This window comes from Pseudophryne corroboree, chromosome 2 (genome assembly GCF_028390025.1).
Source record: "Pseudophryne corroboree isolate aPseCor3 chromosome 2, aPseCor3.hap2, whole genome shotgun sequence".
NCBI classification, from domain to species: Eukaryota; Metazoa; Chordata; class Amphibia; order Anura; family Myobatrachidae; genus Pseudophryne; species Pseudophryne corroboree.
Window position 1 is genome coordinate 497,908,572 of NC_086445.1, and position 26,732 is coordinate 497,935,303.

A 26,732-nucleotide genomic window follows, 5' to 3' on the forward strand; every position below is an offset into this window, starting at 1 on the left:
CTACCGCTCAGACAGGATCTGCTACAGCAGGGGCCCTGTCTGTTCCAAGACTTACCGCGGCTGCGTTTGACGGCATGGCGGTTGAATTCCGGATCCTAAAGGAAAAGGGCATTCCGGAGGAAGTCATTCCTACGCTGATAAAAGCCAGGAAAGAAGTAACCGCAAACCATTATCACCGCATTTGGCGAAAATATGTTGCGTGGTGTGAGGCCAGGAAGGCCCCTACAGAGGAATTTCAGCTGGGTCGTTTTCTGCACTTCCTACAGTCAGGAGTGACTATGGGCCTAAAATTGGGTTCCATTAAGGTCCAGATTTCGGCTCTGTCGATTTTCTTCCAGAAAGAACTGGCTTCACTGCCTGAAGTTCAGACTTTTGTAAAGGGAGTGCTTCATATTCAGCCCCCTTTTGTGCCTCCTGTGGCACCTTGGGATCTCAATGTGGTGTTGAGTTTCCTAAAATCACATTTGTTTGAACCACTTACAACCGTGGATCTCAAATATCTCACGTGGAAAGTGGTCATGTTATTGGCCTTGGCTTCGGCCAGGCGTGTGTCAGAATTGGCGGCTTTGTCATGTAAAAGCCCTTATCTGATTTTCCATATGGATAGGGCAGAATTGAGGATTCGTCCCCAGTTTCTCCCTAAGGTGGTATCAGCTTTTCACTTGAACCAACCTATTGTGGTGCCTGCAGCTACTAAGGACTTGGAGGATTCCAAGTTACTGGACGTAGTCATGGCCTTGAAAATTTATGTTTCCAGGACGGCTGGAGTCAGGAAAACTGACTCGCTTTTTATCCTGTATGCACCCAACAAAATAGGTGCTCCTGCTTCTAAGCAGACTATTGCTCGCTGGATTTGTAGCACAATTCAGCTGGCGCATTCTGCGGCTGGACTGCCGCATCCTAAATCAGTGAAAGCCCATTCCACGAGGAAGGTGGGCTCATCTTGGGCGGCTGCCCGAGGGGTCTCGGCTTTACAACTTTGCCGAGCTGCTACTTGGTCAGGGGCAAACACGTTTGCAAAATTCTACAAATTTGATACCCTGGCTGAGGAGGACATTGAGTTCTCTCATTCGGTGCTGCAGAGTCATCCGCACTCTCCTGCCCGTTTGGGGGCTTTGGTATAATCCCCATGGTCCTTACGGAGTCCCCAGCATCCACTAGGACATCAGAGAAAATAAGAATTTACTCACCGGTAATTCTATTTCTCGTAGTCCGTAGTGGATGCTGGGCGCCCATCCCAAGTGCAGATTGTCTGCAATACTTGTATATAGTTATTGCCTAACTAAAGGGTTATTGTTGAGCCATCTGTTGAGAGGCTCAGTTGTATTTCATACTGTTAACTGGGTTAAATATCACGAGTTGTACGGTGTGGCTGGTATGAGTCTTACCCGGGATTCAAAATCCTTCCTTATTGTGTCAGCTCTTCCGGGCACAGTATCCTAACTGGGGTCTGGAGGAGGGGCATAGAGGGAGGAGCCAGTGCACACCAGGTAGTACCAAATCTTTCTTTTAGTGTGCCCAGTCTCCTGCGGAGCCCGTCTATTCCCCATGGTTCTTACGGAGTCCCAGCATCCACTACATACTACGAGAAATAGAATTACCGGTGAGTAAATTCTTATTTTTTTCCATTTCTGTATATCTCCAGACATCCGGCCGATTCTTTACTTCTGAAGAAATATCTGCAGAGCAAAATGTGGTTTCACTAAGGCAGAATTTCTTAAATGCAGTACTCATGGCACCCCAACGGTTCAGGTTTTAAGTTTATCCATGCTTGGCCACAGGTCTCTTAATTAGCAACTCTGTTAAATTGATCTAACCATCTGTGCTGAGCCATGGATATATATAAATCCTGGACCGTTGGGGTGCCTTGAGGACCACGTTCGAGAACCTCTGCACTAAGGTTTCCTCTTTAAGAGCTTGTTATTGATTCGTTGTGGATGTTCACAAGAAGTGTTTTCACTTAATAAAATGTTCTTGCAGATTAACAAGAAGATTGGCAAACCAATGATAAACATTTACACAGACAAAGAATCTGGCAAGTCTAAAGGAGAAGCTACAGTATCCTTTGACGATCCTCCTTCAGCCAAAGCAGCCATTGCTTGGTTTGATGGTAAAAAAACATTTATTGTTAAAGTATTCTAGCCTTCAGGTCCTGCATGACGGAAAAAAATGGCAATTATATACTGCTCAATGAGAATCTACAAGTGGTGTTAAAGGTCCTTGTTTTTTTTTGTAGGAAAAGAATTTATGGGTAATGTTATAAAAGTTTCCTTTGCTACTCGGAGGCCTGAATTTCTTAAAGGAGGTAGCTCCGTGCCAAGACGTGGTGGTGGTGGTGGTGGTGGTAAGTATTGGGTGGTGTCTTACAATATTTGTTTATCCAATAGTAGACAATGGGAGCACAGTTAAATGATTTCGCGCTCACTATAAACAGAAGTTAAATGTACAATACTTAGATTAAAGTCCTTTTATCCAGATGTTTTCGAAGATGCAAAGAACTTCTCAATCTTCACGAACAGTACCTTCAGTCCATAAATGTTCCAGAAGAGGATATTCTCAATATAAAAATAAATAAAACATCACATAGTGTAATATGCTCGGGATACCAAAGTTAAATTAGTATAGCAAGGTAGAAGACAGTGGTTTATAGGGACTTCTCCTTCACCACTAGTAGATTCAATAGATTAGTGTTTCTTTTTCATCCACTAGGGGTCACTGGAGTACTCTTGGGATATGGACGGCTTCCGTAGGAAACAGCACTGAATCTTTAAATTTAGAACACTCCACCCCTCCATATCCCCGAGTACCTCAGTGTTTTTTCTGTGCTCGAAGTAGTAACAGCTCTGTGGCCGAGTCCACAATTACTTTGAATAATTTTTTTTGTGGAATATTTTTCTATTTTATATACATCCCTTTCCCCCTTCCAAAAGGCAGGGTCAGGGATTGTGCAAGCTGCTGAAGCAGCAGTGGCGTGTCGGTCCTCACTGAATGAGCTCCCTCACAGCCAATCACAGATCTCCTGCTCAGGCTGGCCGGCGCTTGTACAGAAGCCCCATCAGAGCCTCATTACAAACAGGAGTGCAGGTATGTGTACGGGGCGGTCAGCTCCCGCTACCGCCCCGAGGTGTGGGGACATTGTTATGCAGGATCCTATGCAGACGCCCGGCCGCTGCTCTGCCCCCTCACACGGCTCTGGCCGCTGCTCTGCCGCTCACACTGCTCCGGCCGCCGCCGCTACTCTGCCCGCTCACACTGTTCCGGCCGCTGCTCTGCTCACGCTGCTCCGGCCCCCACCGCTGTACTCCCGCTGCTCACAGCGCTCGATACACAGCGCTTCACGATCCCCGCTCTGTCTCTAACGGTCACTGGGAGATGCGGCTCCACACGCTGCGCTGGCCGCCGCTCTGTGTCTGAAAGCATACAGGGGGGAAAGGGTGCATAATTAGGGGGCAATACAGTAAGATAAACCTGCAACAGCAGATGCTAGGCTGCAGGGGTATTTACACAGGATTTCATGCACTGTGATTATATGTGAGAGCATGGCAGCCATTTTAACCATGCTTCCTGTGTCTTCCTGCTGTGATTCCAGAACGTTCCAGTACTACATCTCTACTCCACCGGAGGCGCAGGGGTGTTAGAGGGAATTTGGGATCACATTTCATAGTACTGGCCACGTGTACTGCACTTGGCCAGATAGATAGATATAGATATAGATATATATATATATATATATATATATATATATATATATATATATATATATATATATATATATATATATATATACATATATACATATATATATATATATATATATATGTACACCTTACTACTATTTTACTGAGTCGTGCAAGTGTCTGGTTTTGTATATTGTATTGTCTGTCGCCATAATGAGTAAGGCACCAGCAAAAACTAAAAAGCATAATTGCAAAGTCTGTAGCAGTGTGTTACCGGATGGATCTACCACATGTACAGTATGTTTTGTGGATTCGGTTCAGAATACAATTTCTGCTCCAGTTTTACAGCCAATTTCCTCACCGAACCCTCCTTGGGAAATGCTAGCCAATGTACTGGCTGGGTTGCAATCAGAATTGGCCGCCGCTCGACAAGAGCGGGAAACGGCAAGATCTGAGTCTAGGGTGAGACCGCCAGAACTACCGGAGGCGTCTCAGCCTTGCGAAAGGTCCAAATCCATTTTGGGTAAACGGGATAAATTTCATATGTCTTATGATTTTCCAGTTTCTGCTATGTTGCATTCTGACGATTCCATGCCAGACCTCACGGAACAAGATGAGGGTGAGGAGGGCGAAGTGGAGTCAGATAGTGAGGATTTTAACAGCTCCGGCATTGATAATCTCATCAGAGCGGTGGTCAGTCTCTGAGGTTTACTGAAACTGAGGAGCCTCTCACAAATGATCAGGTCGTATTTACTAAACGACAAAGAACTCCAATAAGTTTTCCTGTCCCGGAATCTCTTAACTAGATGTTAGTAGAAACACGACAGAATCCAGATAAACGGTTTTCTATACCTCGCAGATTTAAGTCTAGTTACCCGTTTCCAGACTCGGTAACATGTACATGGGAGAATCCACCAATAGTTGATTCGTCAGTGTCGAAGCTTACCAAGAAATTAACCATACCAGTGCCAGCGGCTACTACGCTGAAAGACCCTTCAGATCGCAAGATAGAAACTATGCTAAAGTCCATGTATGTAGCAGCAGGAGTGATGCTGAGACCTGGATTGGTTGGCATCTGGGTCACTAAGGCGCTCATAATATGGATTACAGAACTCAAATCTGCTTTACATGATGAAAATCTGATACTTCTTGCAAATCAAATGTGTGAGGCTGCAGAGTATCTCTGTACAGCGTCTACTGACGTCTGTCAGCTCACTTCTCGTATTTCATCGTCGCTAGTTACGGCACGACGAGCACTCTGGCTGCGTGCTTATCAAGCGGAGGCAGAGGTCAAACGAGGTATAGAGGCGTTGCCTTACGATGGCAAGAAGTTGTTTGGTCCTGAATTGGACGCATGGATTGCTGAGGCTACGGGAGGTAAGTCTATTTTCTTACCATTGCCTCCACCGGTATCAAGAAGGAGGTACGCTGGACCTTCGTTCAAATCCTTTAGACCTCCGTCCTTTCGAGGACGTGGCAAAGGAACAGCCACGCCTGCTAGACGTGGTCGTGGTTTCCAACAAACCAACACAAGTTGCCAGGACGCTAAGGCTACCGACAAACCAGTGGCATGACGGGCTACCAGCCCATCTCGGTTATCCGATTGTGGGAGCACGCCTTCAGACGTTCCATTTGGCGTGGTTCCACACATCCGCGGATGGGTGGATCCGCAATTTAGTGTTAAAAGGTTACAAAATAGAGTTCGACTGTTTTCCGCCTCTGCGGTTTTTCAAGACAGGATTGCCTCTGTCGGACGACAAGAGGGCGGTTCTGCAAATTGCCATGCAGTCCCTACTGGATTCAGCAGTTTTGATTCCGGTCCCTGTACATCAACAGGGTCAGGGTTATTATTCCAGTCTGTTTCTGGTACCGAAGCCGGATGGCTCAGTCAGACCAATATTGAACTTAAAGGGTCTCAATCAGTACGTAACTTACTACAGATTCAAGATGTCTCTGCGTTCCGTGATTGCGGGTTTAGAGCCAAAGGAATTTATGATTGCGCTAGATCTCAAGGATGCGTACTTACACATTCCGATTTGGCAGCCTCATCAGAAATTCTTGCGGTTTGCAATACGCCAGAACCATTACCAGTTTCAGGCTCTACCGTTTGGCCTATCATCAGCGCCTCGGGTATTCACCAAAGTGATGTTGGTGATGGCTCATCTCAGATCCCTGGGAGTGACAATAGTTCCGTATTTAGACGATCTGCTCATCAAAGCACCGTCTCAACAGATGCTTCTCCAACATGCGCTGCTAACGTACAATATACTGGTTCACCACGGTTGGATTGTCAACTTCAAGAAATCGCATCTAATTCCGTCTCAACGCCTTCAATTCCTAGGTATGATTCTCGATACGGTCAATCAAAGAATTTACCTACCACAACAGACAGTACAGATTCTACGCCATCTAGTACAATTAGTGCTCAAGCCACGCACAGTGTCTGTACACTTGTGCATTCGCCTCTTAGGCACAATGGTGGCAGCTTTCGAAGCGCTTCAGTTCGGAAGATTTCACTCACGTCCATTTCAACTGAATGTGCTCGCCCAGTGGTCGGGCTCGCATCTGCAGATTCACCACAGGGTGAGGTTGTCGCCAAGGGCAAGAGTGTCTCTGCTCTGGTGGCTCTAGGAACACAATTTAACCGCAGAGAGACTGTTCGGAGGCTGGAATTGGATAATTCTAACGACGGACGCCAGTCTCGGAGGTTGCGGAGCGGTAGTTCAAAATTGTCAGCTCCAGGGTCTCTGGGCGGATCACGAAAGATTGCGGTCTATAAATGTCCTGGAACTCCGCGCAATTTACAATGCGCTACGACAAGCGGTGCACATGCTTCGCTCTCAGACTGTCCAAGTGCAGTCAGACAATGCGACGGTCGCATACATCAACAACCAAGGAGGAACGAGAAGCCGCATGGCAATGCGGGAGGTAGCTCGAATCCTCAATTGGGCGGAATACCACCAGGTGATATTGTCGGCCGTGTTCATTCCGGGAGTGGACAACTGGGAAGCGGATTATCTGTCGTCGGGATTTTCATCCAGGAGAATGGGCATTAAATCCAGAAGTGTTTCACATGTTGGTTCAGCGATGGGGTTATCCTCAGGTGGACCTGATGGCGTCTCGACACAATCACCAAACGCTCCAGTATGTGTCCAGAACAAGAGATCCAAAGGCAGTGGCGGTGGATGCTCTCACCGTCGCGTGGCCGTACAGTCTTGTGTATCTGTTTCCACCGTTTCCGTTGCTAAAACGGATCAAAAGAGAGTCTGTCACAGTCATACTAGTGGCGCCTCATTGGCCTCGGAGAGCTTGGTTCTCGGATCTCCGAGGACTACTCGCAGACGATCCTTGGCCGCTCCCACTACGTCCAGACCTGTTACAACAGGGTCCATTCCTTTACCCCAATTTAGCGCGGCTGCGTTTGACGGGGTGGCTGTTGAGACCGCTCTCAAGAAGAGATGGCATTCCAGAATTGGTTATACCAACCATGTTACGAGCTAGGAAGCCGGTTACGGCAGCTCATTATTACAGAATATGGCGTGCCTATATAGGTTGGTGTGAAGCTCCGAAGTTTCCGACATCCTCTTTCAAGTTATCCCGCCTTTTGTTATTTCTACAGACGGGGTTAGATGGAGGACTGCGTTTATCTACACTAAAGGTGCAGGTATCTGCTTTGTCAATTTACTTTCAAAGACGATTGGCTCTATTGCCGTCTATACACACTTTTTTCCAAGGTGTCCTCAGAGTTCAGCCTCCATTCATTCCACCTACAGCGCCATGGGACTTGAATCTGGTTTTAGATTTCTTAGTCTTCATATTTTGAAACCTTACAGCAAGTGGATATAAAGTTTCTCACTTGGAAAACAATTTTTCTTCTAGCCTTAGCTTCGGCAAGGCGTGTTTGATTTGGGTGCCTTGTCATGCAAGCCACCGTATTTGGTGTTTCATGATGACCGAGCGGAACTTCGGACGAATCCCGCTTTCTTACCAAAGGTAGTGTCATCTTTTCACATCAATCAACCAATAGTAGTTCCTGTGTTGACAGCACATTCTGGAACTCTGGATGTGGTACGCGCATTACGCATTTATGTATCCCGAACGTCTTCAGTTCGTAAGACGGATACGTTGTTTGTTCTCTATGATGCTGCCAAGATGGGTTGGCCAGCGTCTAAACAAACCTTATCCAGATGGATAAAACTGACCATACGTCAGGCTTACCTTCATGCTAGGTTACAGCCGCCTACATCAGTAACCGCTCATTCCACACGTTCTGTGGGAACTTCATGGGCAGCTGGTCGGGGAGCTTCTACGACGCAGCTTTGCCGTGCGGCTACATGGTCTTCAGTGCACACGTTTGTGCGCTTTTACAAGTTTGATACGTTTGCGGCATCAGCATCTAGCTTTGGCCGCCTAGTGTTACAGGTGCCAAACAGCTCTCCTGCCCACGGGGGAAGCTTTGGTACGTCCCAAGAGTACTCCAGTGACCCCTAGTGGATGAAAAAGAAAATAGGATTTTGGTACTTACCAGGTAAATCCTTTTCTTTGAATCCATAGGGGGCACTGGACGCCCACCCAGAGCAGTTTTACCTAGTTTGTGGTGAGTTCTGAGGATCTTATGGTAACACACTCTCACCGACTGGTTCAAATTATCAAGTGCTGGTTATGGTGTCAACTGTTTAGTTGTCAGTAACGTTGTGTCAACTTCGTTATTGTCTTATGTTATATGTAATACTCCATTGTCAACCTCTCTATAGTTCCTGTTCGGCTCAGTAAAAAACACTGAGGTACTCGGGGATATGGAGGGGTGGAGTGTTCTAAATTTAAATATTCAGTGCTGTTTCCTACGGAAGCTGTCCATATCCCAAGAGTACTCCAGTGCCCCCTATGGATTCAAAGAAAAGGATTTACCTGGTAAGTACCAAAATCCTATTATTGTACTCACACCTAAGTGAAGTAAGATGCACATATAAAGGTTTCTTTAGGGTCCACCACAAAAAAAATTTCTACAGACCACTCCTACAGATTTCCAGACTGTGCTCTTAGATAAAAAAAACATGGTTAGCGTACCCAGCTTACAGCAGAATTCACTGTGACCTGCACATCAAGGTTAATTTCACTGAAGCAGGCATCCTTCCATAGGGTCGTCCCTGCTTACTTCCCCTACCTCAGACTCTGGACAGCCATCTTCCTCAGTGCCTTTTCCCTGTATACCTCTTCTCCTCCAGCAGTCAGGTTATATATGCAGCTCCTGCCTGCTTATAGTGGTCTGGTCTGTTAAGCACTCATTTCCCATTATTTTCTGCATTGAATGTTCCTGTGTGCCTGTTATATGTTTAGAAGGTCTTTGTGTTTCTCCATCTGTCTACTTTTATTTTTGTCTTGTTATGTTTTAAGTAGTCCTTCCGGTCAAAACCTATTTCTCAGCCACTAGGGGACACTGGAACATGCTGACCATGGGGTATGGATGGGTGTAACTTTTTAAATTTTAAAGAAGTTTGAATCCCCAATCATCCCTCAGTTTTTAGCATTGTGCCGAGAGAGACGGTTACGCTTGTGTGAGACGTTTGGATTGGTTTCTGTAAGGGAAGCCAGTGAAAAGCTTGTAGGGGAGGTGGATGTAGTGCATTTGAGGTAGATGAGCCAGGCTGCAGCATTGAGGATAGATTGGATTGGAGAGGTAATTGTTACCGAGGCCAGTTAGGAGATTATAGTAATCCAGTCTGGAAATGATCAGTGAGTGGATAATGGTCTTTGTGGCATCCTGGGTGAGCAAGGGTCTGATCCTGCAAATATTTGAGATGAAAATGACAGGTTTGTTAAAGGTGCTGAATGTGTGGTTTGAAGGAGAGGGACCGCGTACTTGGATGCTAGAGGTGATAGTCGTGCCATCAATAGCTAATGAGATTGTGGGAGGTGAGGTTCTGCGGGAGGGTGGGTAGTTGATCAGCTCAGTCTTGGACATGTTGAGTTTAAGAAAGCGCTGGGACATCCAGGAAGAGATAGCAGAGAGAAAGTTGGAGGTATGAGTGAAGAGAGATCAAGGGAGGAAAGGTAGATTTGAGCCTCATCAGCATAGAGGTAATATTGGAAGTTAAAAACTCAGTTCACCTAAAGAGGACGTATAGCGAGAGGACCAAGAACAGAACCTTGGAGGACACCAACAGTTAGTGGAAGTGGGGGGAGGTAGTGTCATGAGAGGAGACAGAGAAGGAACGATCAGAGATAGGACAGCCAGAAAGGGCAGTATCACGCAGACCAAGAGTGAAGGATTTGCAGAAGGAGAGGGTGGTCCACAGTGTCAAAAGCAGCAGAGAGGTCAAGTAGAATAAGCAGAGAGTAGTGGCCCTTAGATTTGGCTGCATGGAGGTCATTGCAGACTTTTGTAAGGGCCGTTTCAGTGGGGAGGACGGAAACTTGACTGGAATGGGTCAAACAGTGAATGTGAGGACAGAAAGGCAGTGAGGCAGTTAGACAATACGCTCAAGTATTTTGGAGGCAACAGGGAGGAGAGATGTTTCGATAGTTGGAGAGGGTGTTTGGCTCAAGGGTAGTTTTCTTAAGGATAGGGGAAACGAGCATGCTTGAAGGCAGATGACAGTGCCTGATGAGAGTGGGAGAGATTGAGAAGGTGGGCAAGATGGGAACAGGCAGAAAGAGTTAGCGGAGGAGGTGGGAGAAAATAGGGTCAAGTGGGGGGGGAACGGATGATGGCCATGACTTCCTTACCACATACCTGGTAGAAAGATGTCCGAGTTGGTGAGAGGGAAGGGGATGGATGATAGCTGGTTGCTAGTCTGGTAGGATGTGATGTCCTGATGTATGGAGTCAATCTTGGATGTAAAATAAGTGGCAGTCAAGAGCAGACAATGAGGATTGGCGAGGTGGTGGGCAGAGGAGGGAGTTAATAGTGGCAAAGAGGCGTCGGAGTTGGAAGACTTGGTAGAGATGAGAATTTTTGAAGTATGAATGATTAGCAAGGCGAAGGGCAGCACTGAATGACGAGAGCATAAGTTTGAAATGGAGGAAGTCTGCCTTAGTGTGATTTCCTCCACTGTCTCTCAGTAGTACGTGAGCATTTTTGAAGATATCTGGTGCATTTGGTGTGCCAGGTTTGAGGGGTTGCGAGGGTGAATAGTGGTTGGTGGAGTCAAGGGCAGAAGTAAAAGATGCATTGTATAGGGATGTGGCTTGTTCAGGGCATGAGAGAGAGAAGTGAGTCGAACAGGGATGATAGTGGTGAGGTGTCAATAGCCTCAATGTTACACCTAGTGATGGTAGCCTTAGGAGGGAGCGATGGGGAAGCAGAGATAGATAAGTTGAAAGAGCAGGTGGTGGTCAGAGAGGGCAAAAGGGGAGTTGGAGAAATCAGAAATATCGCAACGGTGAGTGAAAACCAGATCCAGTGAGCTCCCTTTCACATGTGAGGGTGAAGAGGTCCACTGGGAGAGACCAAGTGAAGAGGTGAGGTTAAGCAGTTTAGAGGCTGGTGATTTTGTGGGGTTATCGATAGGGATGTTGAAATCACCTTGGATAATGGAGGGAATGTCAGAAGAGGAAGTGAGGTTGCCAGGAAGCAAAGTTGTCGAATTTGGAGGAAATGCCAGAGGGACGGTAAAGGACAGCAACTCGAAGATTGGTAGAGGCGTATCTCATGGACCTCAAATGTAGAGAATGTAAGGGGTGGTTCTGGAGGTATAAGTTGGTATGTGTAGCTAGAGGGGGAAAAAGGACCATGGGACCCCCAGGTTGGGGCGTGTGTGAGAATGTGAGGCCCCCAGCAGAGAGAGCAGCAGGAGTAGTGTTAGAGGGGGTAATCCAGGTTTCAGTAATGGCTAGGAGATGCAGGGAGTTGGAAAAGAAAGGGTCATGAGTGGGGGCCAGTTTGTTGCAAACAATCCGACATTCCAGAGGGCACAGGATAGGGGTAGGAGTGTGGAAGAGATCTGAATGAGATTATCAGGGTTGCTGGGCACTTTAATACAGAAGTGAAACAAGCTCCTCCCCCTCTATCCCCCATCATCCTTCAGTTTTTAATTTGTGCCGTGGGAGCTGGTCATGCTGGCTGAGCTCCAGCTTCACTTAGTGTGTGTTTTTTTTTTTTTTCTCTAACGTCCTAGTGGACGCTGGGGACTCCGTAAGGACCATGGGGAATAGACGGGCTCCGCAGGAGACTGGGCACTCTAAGAAAGATTTAGTACTACTGGTGTGCACTGGCTCCTCCCTCTATGCCCCTCCTCCAGACCTCAGTTAGAATCTGTGCCCGGACAGAGCTGGGTGCATTTTAGTGAGCTCTCCTGAGCTTGCTAATAGAAAGTATTTTAGTAAGGTTTTTTATTTTCAGAGAGCTTCTGCTGGCAACAGACTCTCTGCTACGTGGGACTGAGGGGAGAGAAGCAAACCTACTAACTGCGGCTAGGTTGCGCTTCTTAGGCTACTGGACACCATTAGCTCCAGAGGATCGAACACAGGAACCTAACCTTGTCGTCCGTTCCCGGAGCCGCGCCGCCGTCCCCCTCGCGAAGACAGAAGCCGGCGGGTTGAAGCAAGAAGACGTCAAAATCGGCGGCAGAAGACTCCTGTCTTCATATGAGGTAGCGCACAGCACTGCAGCTGTGCGCCATTGCGCCCACACAAACCCACACACTCCGGTCACTGTAGGGGGGGGGGGGCGCGGGGCGGGCGCGCGCCCTGGGCAGCAATTAAGTACCTCCTGGCAAAAGCAGCATATATACAGTTGGACACTGTTATATGCATGAGCCCCCGCCATTAATTTTACACAAAATCGCGGGAGAAGCCCGCCGCTGAGGGGGCGGGGCCTTCTTCCTCAGCACTCACCAGCGCCATTTTCTCTCCACAGCTCCGCTGAGAGGAAGCTCCCCAGGCTTTCCCCTGCAGACTCACGGTAAAAAGGGTAAAAAGAGGGGGGGCATATAAATTTAGCGCATTAATCATATATACAGCAGCTACTGGGTAAACACTAAGTTACTGTGTGATTCCTGGGTCATATAGCGCTGGGGTGTGTGCTGGCATACTCTCTCTCTGTCTCTCCAAAAGGCCTTGTGGGGGTCCTGTCCTCATATAGAGCATCCCCTGTGTGTGTGGTGTCGGTACGCGTGTGTCGACATGTTTGACGAAGAGGGCTATGTGGAGGCAGAGCAAGTGCAGATGAATGACGTGTCTCCGCCGACGGCGCCGACACCTGATTGGATGGATATGTGGAAGGTGTTAAATGATAATGTAAACTCCTTGCATAAAAGGTTGGATAAAGCTGATGCCTTGGGATAGTCGGGGTCTCAGCCCATGCCTGATCCTACAGCGCAGAGGCCGTCAGGGTCTCAGAAGCGCCCACTATCCAAAATTGTTGACACAGATATCGACACGGATTCTGACTCCAGTGTTAATGACGATGATGCAACATTGCAGCCTAAAATGGCTAAAGCCATCCGCTACATGATTATAGCAATGAAGGATGTATTGCACATATCAGAGGTAAACCCTGTCTCTGACAAGAGGGTTTATATGTATGGGGAGAAAAAGCAAGAGGTGACTCTTCCCCCTTCACATGAGTTAAATGAATTATGTGAGAAAGCGTGGGATTCCCCCAATAAGAAAGTGCTGATTTCCAAAAGGTTACTTATGGCGTACCCTTTCCCGCCAACGGACAGGATGAGCTGGGAATCCTCCCCTAGGGTAGATAAAGCTCTGACACGCTTATCTAAGAAGGTGGCCTTGCCGTCACAGGATACGGCCGCCCTAAAGGATCCTGCAGATAGGAAGCAGGAAAGTATTCTGAAGTCTGTTTATACACATTCAGGTACTCTACTGAGGCCGGCAATTGCGTCGGCGTGGATGTGTAGTGCTGTAGCAGCATGGACAGATAATCTGTCTGAGGAAATGGATACCTTAGACAAGGATACCATTTTACTGACCCTGGGGCATATAAAAGACGCTGTCCTATATATGAGGGATGCCCAGAGGGACATTTGCCTACTGGGCTCTAGAATAAATGCAATGTCAATTTCTGCCAGAAGGGTCCTGTGGACTCGGCAATGGACAGGTGATGCCGACTCCAAAAAGCACATGGAGGTGTTACCATACAAGGGTGAGGAATTGTTTGGGGACGGTCTCTCGGACCTAGTTTCCACAGCTACGGCTGGGAAGTCAAATTTTTTGCCATATATTCCCTCACAGCCTAAGAAAGCACCGTATTACCAAATGCAGTCCTTTCGATCACAAAGAAGCAAGAAGGTCAGAGGTGCGTCCTTTCTTGCCAGAGGCAGGGGTAGAGGAAAGAAGCTGCACTATACAGCTAGTTCCCAGGAACAGAAGTCCTCCCCGGCTTCCACTAAATCCACCGCATGACGCTGGGGCTCCACAGGAGCGGTGGGGGCGCGTCTCCGAAATTTCAGCCACCAGTGGGTTCGCTCACAAGTGGATCCCTGGGCTATACAGATTGTGTCTCAGGGATACAACCTGGAATTCGAAGTGATGCCCCCTCACCGTTACCTCAAATCGGCCCTGCCAGCTTCCCCCATGGAACGGGAAGTAGTGTTTGCGGCAATTCACAAGTTATATCTCAGCAGGTGGTGGTAAAGGTTCCCCTCCTTCAACAAGGAAGAGGATACTATTCCACAATGTTTGTGGTACTGAAACCGGACGGTTCGGTCAGACCCATATTGAATTTAAAGTCCCTGAACATTTATCTGAAAAGATTCAAGTTCAAAATGGAATCGCTCAGAGCGGTCATTGCAAGCCTGGAAGAGGGGGATTTTATGGTGTCTCTGGACGTCAAGGATGCTTACTTGCATGTCCCCATTTATCCACCTCATCAAGAGTACCTCAGATTTGTGGTACAGGACTGTCATTACCAATTCCAGACGTTGCCGTTTGGGCTCTCCACGGCACCGAGAATATTTACCAAGGTAATGGCAGAAATGATGGTGCTCCTTCGAAAGCAAGGAGTCACAATTATCCCATACTTGGACGATCTCCTCATAAAGGCGAGGTCCAGAGAGCAGTTGCTAATCAGCGTAGCACACTCTCAGGAAGTGTTGCAACAGCACGGCTGGATTCTGAATATCCTAAAGTCGCAGCTGATTCCTACAATGCGTCTGCCTTTTCTGGGCATGATTCTGGACACGGACCAGAAGAAGGTGTTTCTTCCGGCGGAGAAGGCTCAAGAGCTTATGACTCTAGTCAGAGACCTCTTAAGACCGAAACAGGTGTCGGTGCATCGCTGCACGCGAGTCCTGGGAAAGATGGTGGCATCATACGAAGCCATTCCCTTCGGCAGGTTCCATGCGAGGATCTTTCAGTGGGATCTGTTGGACAAGTGGTCCGGATCGCATCTTCAGATGCATCGGCTGATCACCCTGTCCCCGAGGGCCAGGGTGTCTCTTCTGTGGTGGCTACAGAGTGCTCACCTTCTCGAGGGCCGCAGGTTTGGCATACAGGACTGGGTCCTGGTGACCACAGTTGCGAGCCTCCGAGGGTGGGGGGCAGTCACTCAGGGAAGAAACTTCCAAGGGTTGTGGTCAAGTCAGGAGGCTTGTCTGCCCATAAATATCCTGGAACTAAGGGCCATATACAACGCCCTGAGTCAAGCGGAGCCTCTGCTTCGCAACCAACCGGTGCTGATTCAGACAACATCACCGCAGTGGCTCATGTAAACCGCCAGGGCGGCACAAGAAGCAGAGTGGCGATGGCAGAAGCCACCAGGATTCTTCGTTGGGCGGAGAATCACGTGCTAGCACTGTCAGCAGTGTTCATTCCGGGAGTGGACAACTGGGAAGCAGACTTCCTTAGCAGGCACGACCTCCACCCGGGAGAGTGGGGACTTCATCACGTAGTCTTCACTCAGATTACAAATCGATGGGAACTGCCACAGGTAGACATGATGGCGTCCCGTCTCAACAAAAAGCTACAAAGGTATTGCGCCAGGTCAAGAGACCCTCAGGCGACAGCTGTGGACGCACTAGTAACACCATGGGTGTTCCAGTCGGTCTATGTGTTTCCTCCTCTTCCTCTCATACCCAAGGTGCTGAGAATCGTAAGAAAAAGAGGAGTGAGAACAATACTCATTGTTCCGGATTGGCTAAGAAGGACTTGGTACCCGGAACTGCAAGAAATGCTCACAGAGGACCCGTGGCCTCTGCCTCTCAGACAGGACCTGTTGCAACAGGGGCCCTGTCTGTTCCAAGACTTACCGCGGCTGCGTTTGACGGCATGTCGGTTGAACGCAGGATCCTAGCGAAAAAAGGCATTCCGGAGGAAGTTATTCCTACGCTGATAAAGGCTAGGAAGGACGTGACAGCAAGACACTATCACCGTATATGGCGAAAATATGTTGCCTGGTGTGAGGCCAGGAAGGCCCCTACAGAGGAATTCCAGCTGGGTCGGTTCCTGCACTTCCTACAGTCTGGAGTGACTATTGGCCTGAAGTTGGGGTCCATAAAGGTCCAGATTTCGGCCCTATCCATTTTCTTTCAAAAGGAACTGGCTTCTCTTCCTGAAGTTGACTTTTGTTAAGTGAGTGCTGCATATTCAGCCCCCTTTTGTGCCACCAGTGCCTTGGGATCTCAACGTGGTGTTGGGTTTCCTGAAATCCCACTGGTTTGAGCCACTTAAGACCGTGGAGCTAAAGTATCTCACGTGGAAGGTGGTCATGCTATTGGCCTTAGCTTCGGCTAGGCGTGTGTCAGAATTGGCGGCTTTGTCATGTAAAAGCCCTTATCTGGTTTTCCATATGGACAGGGCAGAATTACGGACTCGTCCGCAATTTCTGCCGAAGGTGGTGTCATCTTTTCATTTGAACCAACCTATTGTGGTGCCTGCGGCTACTCGTGACTTGGAGGATTCCAAGTTGCTTGATGTAGTCAGGGCTTTGAAGATCTATGTAGCCAGGACGGCTTGTGTCAGGAAGACTGACTCGCTGTTTATCCTGTATGCATCCAACAAGCTGGGTGCTCCTGCTTCAAAGCAAACCATTGCTCGCTGGATCTGTAGCACGATTCAGCAGGCTCATTCTGCGGCTGGTTTGCCGCATCCAAAATCAGTGCAAGCCCATTCCACAAGGAAGGTGGGCTCCTCTTGGGCGGCTGCCCGAGGGGTCTCGGCATTACAGCTTTGCCGAGCAGCTACTTGGTCGGGTACAAACACATTTGCTAAGTTCTACAAGTTTGATACCCTGGCTGAGGAGGACCTTGTGTTTGCCCATTCGGTGCTGCAGAGTCATCCGCACTCTCCCGCCCGTCTGGGAGCTTTGGTATAATCCCCATGGTCCTTACGGAGTCCCCAGCATCCACTAGGACGTTCGAGAAAATAAGATTTTACTCACCGGTAAATCTATTTCTCGTAGTCCGTAGTGGATGCTGGGCGCCCATCCCAAGTGCGGATTTTCTGCAATACGTGTACATAGTTATTGCTTAATAAAGGGTTATGTTATGTGGGCATCCATTGTTGATGCTCTGTTGTTCATACTGTTGACTGGGTAAGTTTATCACAAGTTATACGGTGTGATTGGTGTGGCTGGTATGAGTCTTACCCTGGATTCCAAAATCCTTTCCTTATAATGTCAGCTCTTCCGGGCACAGTTTCCTTAACTGAGGTCTGGAGGAGGGGCATAGAGGGAGGAGCCAGTGCACACCAGTAGTACTAAATCTTTCTTAGAGTGCCTAGTCTCCTGCGGAGCCAGTCTATTCCACATGGTCCTTACGGAGTCCCCAGCATCCACTACGGACTTCGAGAAATAGATTTACCGGTGAGTAAAATCTTAAATTTTTTTTTTTTTTTTTTTTACTTTACGTTTTCTTAACTTCAGAGCTTCAGGAGACCCTTCGCCACTTAGATAGAGAAGTGGGGTCCGGGTCCCTTCAGCTACTGCAGCGGACACTGCAGCTGAGAAACAGCGAATATCAGAGAGGCACTGTTCCTCCACAGAGCGGCTGCCTTCCTTCCTGAGGCTCCAGAAAGGGTGAATGTATTACACCCTGTTAACTGCGCCATGCGTCCAGTGAGCTGAAATAGAGTGCAGGCAGACCTCTCCTTCCTACGAGCAGCTGCTCGCGCTGTGCACAAACAGCGGGGGGAGCAGGCAAGCAGCGATCGTGAGCTGCCACAGCGCAGTATCACAAGGCCAGCAGCCCACACACATTTGGCGGGCTTTACAAGCGCAGGCATCCCGCAGAACCACCTGCCCTGGAACTGCGCCCCCTCGGTGACATCTCCACATCCTCTTAGGCTCGCATCCGTCGAGAGGAGGATCCAATCCTGAATCCCAAAGCGTCGACCTTCCAGCAGGTTGGAAGACTAGCCACCACATGAGTGAAATCCTGGCCTAGGGTGATGGCTGAATCATCCGGTGCATCTTAAGATGTGAACCGGACCACTTGTTCAGGATGTCCAATTGGAAGGGTCTGGCATGGAACCTTCCAAACTGTATCGCCTCGTACGAGGCCACCATTTTTCCCAACAATTTTATACAAAGATGAATAAGAGACAGTGGAGGAAATCACACTCTAAAGCAGACTTCCTGCATTTCAATATGTGTGAACAAGCGGTGAGCAATATCTATATAGGCGCTGATTCTGTTAGATAAGGGGTGTATACGTTACTAAACTCTGTTTCAAGGTGGTGTCAAATCACGCAATCCTCCTTCTCCCTCCTTATAGCAGTCGTCACGCAGTTTCCTTCAATGAAATCTTTCCACATAGAAGATAGTAGAAAAAACGCATAGCATAATAACGTATTATGCTATGCGGTTTTTCTATCTTCTATATTTTATGGTGCATGTGGAAAAGATTTCATTGAAGGAAACTGCGCGACGACTGCTATAAGGAGAGAGGAGGAGGATTGCGTGATTTGACACCGCCTTGAAACATAGTTAAGGAACGTATACACCCCTTATCTAACAGAATCAGCACCTATATAGATATTGCTCACCGCTTGTTCACACACACACATTTTGGGAGTTGTGGGGAAATTCTCCTATTGGCAATTTCTTAATTGGCTGCTATCACCTGTGCACATTAGGACATACCACCTCCTTTATACATATTCCTGCATTTCAAACTTTTATGCTCTCGTCTTTCAGTGCTGCCCTTTACCTTGCTAATCATTTATACTTCAAAATTCTCATCTCTACCAAGTCTTCCAACCCCCGACGCCTCTTTGCCACTGTCAACTCCCTCCTTGAGCATATTGTCTAACTGCCTTTCTGTCCTCACACTCACTGTTTGACCCATTCTAGTCTGGTTTCTGTCCTCTCCACTCCACTGAAACTGCCCTTACAAAAGTCTGCAATGACCTCCATGAAGCCAAATCTAAGGGCCACTACTCTCTGCTTATTCCACTTGACCTCTCTACTGCTTTTGACACTGTGGACCACCCTCTCCTTCACTTTGTCTGCGTGAAGCTGTCTTACCTCTGATCGTTCCTTCTCTGTCTCCTCTCATGACACTGCCCCCCCCCCCCCTCTGTGACGTCAAAACAATATCATATCTGGCGGAGATATGTTTCTTGGTGTGAGGAACGCACATATCCATCTGCAGAATTCGACTTGGGACAATTCCTTTGTTTCCTACAGACTGGGGTGGATAAAGGCTTACGTCTTGGATCCATTAAGGTTAAGATTTCAGCTCTTTCCATCTTCCAGAAGAAGTTGGCTAGCCTGCCTTAAGTTCAGACCTTCTTGCAAGGGGTGCTTCACATACAACCTCTGTGCCATCTACGGCACCTTGGGATTTGGATGTGTTACGCTTTCTACAGTCGTCCTGGTTTGCGCCTCTGATGACTGTAGTAGACAAGTACTTCACGTGGAAGACTGTGATTATATTTGCCCTGGCTTCTGCTAGCGGTGTCTCAGAATTAGGGGCCTTATCGTGTAAAAGTCCCTACTTGGTCTTTTACAAGTACAGAGCGGAGCTCCGGACTAGACAGCAGTTCCTGCCGAAGGTTGTCTCCACGTTCCACCTGAATTAACCATTTGTGGTTCCGTTCTGTACTGACGCTTCGGCTCCTCCGAAGTCTTTGGATGTTGCGTGTACTTTGAAGATCTGTCAGGCGCACAGCTCGGGACAGACTGTTTCTTTGTTCGTACTCTGATGCGCAGAAAAAGGGTTGTCCTGCTTCAAAGCAGTCTCTTGCTCGTTGGTTTAGGCTTACTATCCAACAGGCCTATGTGTCGGCAGCCTTACCTGTTCCTAAGTCTCTGAAGGCCCACTCTACAAGGTCAGTGGGCTCTTCCTGGGTGGCTGCCCATGGAGTCTCGTCCTTGAAACTATGCTGAGGGCTACCTGGTCAGGGAAGAACACCTTTGTGAAATCAAAAAATTTGATATCCTGGCCAAAGAGGATACCCAGTTTGGGCAGGCGGTGCTGCAGCAATCTCCAAACGTTCCTGCCAGTTCTGGAAGCTTTGGGCCGTCCCCATCGTACTAATCTGTCCCCAATATCCCTTATGGATGCTAGAGAAAATAGGATTTTAATACCTACCCCTAAATCCTTTTCTCGTAGTCCATAAGGGATATTGGGCGCCCACCTTTGTGCGGTGACTTTCTGCAGGTTCTCGGTTATGTGTTTCCTGTTAAGCTGTTTTCTGTTGCCAGCTGTTGCTGGCCCAGTTATGTTATAGTCTGTCTCCTCTCAAGTATGTCCTGTTTTACCTATAACTGCCTGTGGGAGGGGGCATAGAGGGGAGGAGCCAGCACACCCAGTTGAAGAAATGTAAAGTGCACTTGCTCCTTTGGACCTGTCTATACCCCATCGTACTAATCTGTCCCTAATATCCCTTATGTACTACGAGAAAAGGATTTACCAGTTGGTATTAAAATCCTATTTTTCTTCACAGGTCATAGAGGAGGTGGTGGTGGCAGCTTTGGAGGCCGTGGCTCTTTCAGGGGGGGCAGTAGTGCACCACAAGGTGGAGACTGGGTCTGCCCAAATCCGTAAGTCCCTTGCTTGTTGAATAAGTATGTATTTATGTATTATAGATTCTTAATTTTAAGATTAAAGAGATCTGTTCTGGTTTTCCACAGGTCCTGTGGTAATGTAAACTTTGCCAGAAGAGATTCCTGTAACCAGTGCAGTGAACCCAGGCCAGAAGATTCCAGGCAGAGTGGGGGTTTGTTTGTTCTCATTTAATATATACATATATTTTTGTGTTTGGTCTGCCATAGACCTGTAGACTGGCAAGTTTGTAAATGCTAACAGTTCAGTTGAATTTATGGTAATCACTCATTACTTTGCTCCTTTTCCCCAGGGAAACTTTCTTTTTTGGCAGGTTCTAACAAGAATCTGTCCTTCAGCTGGTCTGTTCAGAACTGCTCTGTTTGGCCCCAGGGCACCATTTTTATTATAGTTATATTACACAGCCACAGTGATGTAGGAGTAAAAAATGTCGACCACAGCTCCCATTTTAGGCGTTGCAGATGTAGTAATGTTGTGCTGCTGCATTCTAGAGGATAGACCTTTCTGTGTCCTAGCAGGAGGAGAGTGAACCTGGAAAGTGGGGTGAGAAGTTCGGGACCAGGGTGAGGGGTTAATATGAGAGTTGGTTTGTCATAAATACCAACCTTCAGAAATAGAGAACCATAGAGTAAGGGGAGCATTGGTGAATACAAATGGTCACATCCTTCCCTGTGGAGTAAAGGAACCACCAGGCTGGTTTTGCACGGAAGTCTAACTTATAATGCAAATAACTCCCTGCTTGAGGGGTTTTCCATATGAATAATATTGTGTCTTGAGACTTTTTGTTTTTCTGCTTATATCCAACAGATCGTGGAAGAGGTGGGTATGGGGGTGAAAGAGGATTTAGAGGACGTGGAAGAGGTGGCGACAGAGGTGGATATGGAGGAAAAATGGGTGGCAGGTAAGCTTTCTGTTAAATTGCTACTATAATCTGTTTGTATTGCCCCGTTTTACATATTTCATGTTCAGTAGCTCTTAACTTGCACTGTGTGAGCCAATTCTGTTGCTCACCTCTGCATAGCCAAATTAGGTGAGAGCTGGTAAGTCTGCGCACTGCAGGCATCATTGTGGCATGTTCTGTAGTTGGGGAAAATACACACTACCAGTTAGGTCATTCTTCATCCACATTTACAATGTGTCTAATGATGTGATTTTTAGCTAGGGTAGTTTAGGGTTATGCATGCTGTGTATCGCTTCCACTTTGTAACTTTCAGTTGATGGTGATTGGGGTTTTTTTTTTATTATTTGTTTTTAATGGAAGACCAACTGCATATAGTACTTGCAGATAGAGATGGTCACTGGTAAAAGTGTGTCTTAGGGTGGTAGTCTGGCTTAATATTATAAAGAGATACCTATGTGCGTAAATGAGTGATAGCCCTAATGTGTCATCAAACAGAAGAAAAAAAAATAGAATATGAAATTAATAGCATGAACTAGAAATTCACGCTGCATATCTGAGATTTTGGGCCAGTGCCAATTTAACTGCTTTTCTTTAAGATGAGGAATATTTGTATATAATGCTGAGACATCAGGCGTAAGAAAGTAGTAGTCTCCAGTTGAAATGTTTTAATAGATTAAGAAAGTTAGTAGCAACTGATGTATGGTGCGCGGAGTGTGAGATGGAGTTTAACTACACTTAGTGAATTAGATATGCTGGGAGACGTTTAGCAGCCAAGAGTTTAGGAATCCTGAAATTGTTAGCAATAGTCCAGTGTCCAATGGTAATTAAAGTGCAGACTGATTGTAAATGATTGGGGGAGTGTCACCTACACGTTACGACACTCACCTGGCATTTTTGTCAGGATTTTTATTTCACTGTTGGACAACAATCTCTCCTATGGACTATCGTTAACAGTTCCAGTATTCCTAAACTCCCTAGCCAGCTAAACCTCTCCCTGATGGCTCACAGCATATCTTATTCTCTGAGTGAAGTTTAGCTCCATCTTGGTCAAGCTCCCTGCACCTGCAGTTAGTGATAATACCTGCAATCCATCTTCCATGGGTACTCCAGTGCAAGCACCTCAGCTACAGTTACTGTATAGTGGGGATCTCCATCTCTGCTCTTTGGGACCTTTTCATTTCGGCTCCAGGGCATCACAAGTCATGTCCCGGCGTTAAAGCTCATATAATGCAAACCATACGCAGCAGATATACTACAAACTACATGCAGTGTGGAGATCATACTGCAGGAGTGATGTGTTATCAAAAGATGTAGCTATCATTGGTCATAACGGCGTTTCATGCGAGCCTATTTACTAGTTCTTCAGCTCCAGAAGAGAGACATAGGTGTCTACCCAGCACACAACCCCTCTGACACACACTTGCTCGATAAGTAGGTTTGATTTATATGCTAAATTATTTTATTTTATAGACTAATCTAATTGTGGTTGCAGTAAGTACTCAGGACTATAGGTTTGATTCAGATATTGACGCAGTGTAGTAGCAGCGCTGCTACTAAATTATGGCAAGGCCACAGGAGACTTATGAAGGAAAAACTCCCTGGCATCACAGATTCAAGTGCTGCGTCCCATGGCGCAGCATCGGATCACCATTGCCCATCTTAGCAAGTCTAAGCTTACTCAGAAAGATCACTGGAACTCCTATGGCGGGCTCCAGAAATATGCGTCTGAAGACACTGGAGCCTGGTGCTACAACAAAATGGGAGCAACTGAATGGGTCCTGCACATGTACGCAGACACAGTACACACACCAGAGGAGATTTACATAAATCCTAGTTTAAATGCTACTCTGAATCAGGCCCTATAGTCTACCCGCCGGAGGTTTCATTTTAGAGACCTTTTGAGGTCTGAGCTATTTTTTGTTATATAAATTGTACAATTGTGTTTATTTAAAAAAAAAAAAAAAAAAAGGTTGTAATCTGTTAAATATTTTACTTAATGTCCAGTGCGTTTTTAAAACACCTGGTTTAAATTGTTAAACGCAAAACCCTTCTATAACTCTTATGTAGCATTTGTAGATTAAGTGTTTACCTTGCTAACTTACTACTAGACCATGCGGAGCTTCATTAGAAATGTCCTGTATAATTGTGTTCAGACTATTCTCACTACGGTTTTCTGGACCGGATCAATAATGCGGGCACCAGTCAGAGATGGCTCTCTGGAGAGCAAAAGGAAATAATGTTATTTTACTCTGAAGCCCTGCACAGATACGGATAGCATCTGGTCTCCTTACAAATACTATAATGTATAGTTAACTTGAAGCCATGTTTTATCAAGTGCTCCTGAAATGCCTGTAAAGTGGGTAGATATTCTGCATGAAGGAGTTAATCACCCATAAAAATTGTTGTTGTTTTTTTTGTGGCGTATTTAAAGTATTGACATAATTATATATAGTCTAACTTTTTTTTTTTTTTTTTTTTCCCCTCTTACATGTCAGGAATGACTTTAGAAATGATCAGCGCAACCGACCTTACTAATCTGAAGTTCATCTCCTTGTCTTCTGCTGTACATGTGGGCCTCTGTGTACTTAGAACTAAGTTACAATATTCTTACTTGATTTACTTTGTTTTGATCTGTCCCAAAAAATGTGAGGGTATTTTTTTTTTCATTTTAACCAACGGAAAAATTCACAATTTAAACGATTCTGCCCCCCCTATTGAATTAGGCTAATGGAAATGAGAGTATGGAATATTGCCAAAAGTGTGTTTTTGTAATACAATAAAAATTTACTTCTTTTTAACTTGTCTGTAGTCTTTTCTGAATCGGGTGGACTCATTGGGGGGTATTCAGTTGTTAGGAAAAACAGACACCCAACTGACTTTTCAAACGAATTCCACCCATTATGCTGAATTATAAATGCTGGTTGTAATATCATGTTACTGTATTGCCTTTTAAGAATATTGCACTGTATGTAGAGAAGAAATAGTGTAAAGACTTTGACCAAATAGTACAGAACCTGTGTAATTCAGGTGTCCCGGTTTAAAGGGATAGCATGATAAGCTTAGATATATGGACCTCAACAAAACATTTTGGGTGACAGAAGACCTAATAGAAATTATACCACACTGTATAAGTTCTGTACTGTTTTTAATCAGCCATAGAACCTGTGTAATTCAGGTGTCCCGGTTTAAAGGGATAGCATGATAAGCTTAGATATATGGACCTCAACAAAACATTTTGGGTGACAGAAGACCTAATAGAAATTATACCACACTATAAGTTCTATGGCTGATTAAAAACCACGTGAAATGTAGGCTTGATTTAAGCCAGCCACAGAACCTGTGTAATTTAGGAGTGTATGGTATGGTGAGCCTACATATATCTGAAAGGGTTAAAGTTGCTCTTCAGCAGTAGTTGCATAGCTCAATTGATTTCTTGAAGTTGTAAAACAGACAGTTTTCTCCTTTTTTAGTAGCCCGTGGCAGCCCTTTCCAATAGGTTAGTTACTTTCTAAGTTGACAGACAGGCAGGTAAGCATATTAGAACATTAGGTTATGCAGCAGCTCTTTCCCTTTTGATCTCTACGCTCTAGTCAGGTTGTAATTTTTCTGTAATGCAGGGGCTTCCCTTCTCCTAGATCCTGGTTATGCTTCAAGCTAAAGGACTGTGGTTTGTCTGGTTAGCAACAATCAGCAGCCTCGGGAAGCAGATCTCATTGTGAATATTCTAAAATAAAGCCTAACGGTGCATACACAGTGAGATTAGAAGTGTCAATTTGGACTTTGCGATTTCCCTTGAACTCCCTGGAGCCCAGAACCACCAGTTTTGACTATATACAATTTTAACTATACTAGAAACTATATTGTACACAATATAGTCAAAATTGCCTTGCCTGCAGTGTCTATTTTCTTATGATATCGACCCCACGGGAGCATGCATTGGTAACGCAAGCTATGTACACATGGTGCTATATGTGCTAACTTAGTGGTTTCCAAACTTTTTTGAATCACGGCGCCCTAGAATATCAGAATTGTTTTTGCGGCACCCCTAGGCCAAAAATTTCTTATTGAGAAATTTAGAAAGAAATATTACATTAAGTAGATCGCGTTTATATGTCATCCTTAGGGTCAGTTGTGTGGTGAGGGACAAGATTTGCTTCTGATTGGCCACATTTTATGACTGGCAGCCACCAGCACTGGTTTTGCCTGTTATATTGACCATGAATAATTTAAATTGGTCCTGGACCACCAACCAAAGGCACCCTTGCAAGTGTCCCGAAGCACCCCAGGGAGCCACGGCACACAGTTTGGGAACCTCTGTGCTAACTTTTCTTACGAGTTTGACTATAGTCAAATCGTAAGCACACATCGCACAGTGTGTGTGCACCTTCAATGGCCACCAGGGGACCCTGGCACAAGTTCAAGACTGCAGGTTGATGGTGGCTTACAGGGAGCTGGCACTTTAAATAAACGAAGAAGGGAAACAGGCTCAAATCTCAGCCCCCCGCGCCCCCCCCCCCCCCCCACCTCCCCATATCATCCCTCCGTTTTGAACTTGTGCCGAGGGATCCAGTCACTACTGACAGATTCAGTTCAGTTATCTTTTATATTCTTTTCTTTGATTTCTTTTTTTTCTCTTGGGACTTTGTTCCCTTAGCCTCAGGCACCCTTTGCCACTTATCCAGAGAAGTGGGGTCCGGGTCACACCAGCAGCAAGCTTCAGGAGAACAGCGCTTAACACTAGAAGCACTGTTCCTCCCACCACAGCTGCATCCTGAGGCTCTGGTTTGGTGAGTGAACCTCCTTGTAGGCACAGCGGCTGGTCTCCCTCCCCTCTTTCCGGTTATGCTGGCCGTGATAGCTGCGGGACCCGTTCCGCGGTCTTCCTGCACTGCCGCACGGTCAGGGCATGGTGCAGCAGCCGGGGAGGATAATAGTGTGCGCCAGCTCAGTGCATGGTGCGGCAGCCGGGAAGGTGTTTAATAGTGCGTGCCCGCTCAGTGACAGTCTCCTGCACTGCTGCGCTGACAGTACACAGCGCAGCAGTGTGGGGACAGAGTACAGACGCCGCATACAGTTTATCTTCCCTCCCCTCTGTTGGGTCCGCGGCAGCGCGAGGAATGATTCCTCTGAGCGGCCACGTCCCGACAGCGCCGGTGTCGCGCTGTAGTGGCGGCATTGCACGGTTAGCAT

General features: G+C 46.7%; 1 protein-coding gene across 3 annotated transcripts in view; it reads left to right on the top strand.

The window, feature by feature from the left end:
* The window catches only part of LOC135031020 (TATA-binding protein-associated factor 2N-like), a 207,229-nt gene extending 182,889 nt beyond the window's left edge, over window positions 1-24,340 (top strand). For 2 of the 3 annotated variants that reach the window (XM_063953983.1, XM_063953981.1), the window contains exons 11-16: window positions 1,981-2,110; window positions 2,237-2,344; window positions 20,523-20,619; window positions 20,710-20,795; window positions 21,449-21,542; window positions 24,038-24,340. In XM_063953983.1, coding sequence (XP_063810053.1) covers window positions 1,981-2,110; window positions 2,237-2,344; window positions 20,523-20,619; window positions 20,710-20,795; window positions 21,449-21,542; window positions 24,038-24,077 — 555 coding nt within the window. In that variant the 3' untranslated portion in view covers window positions 24,078-24,340. The remainder of the gene's footprint in view (window positions 1-1,980; window positions 2,111-2,236; window positions 2,345-20,522; window positions 20,620-20,709; window positions 20,796-21,448; window positions 21,543-24,037) is intronic. The other variant, XM_063953982.1, reaches the window with a different exon arrangement.
* The last annotated feature ends 2,392 nt before the right edge of the window (window positions 24,341-26,732 follow it).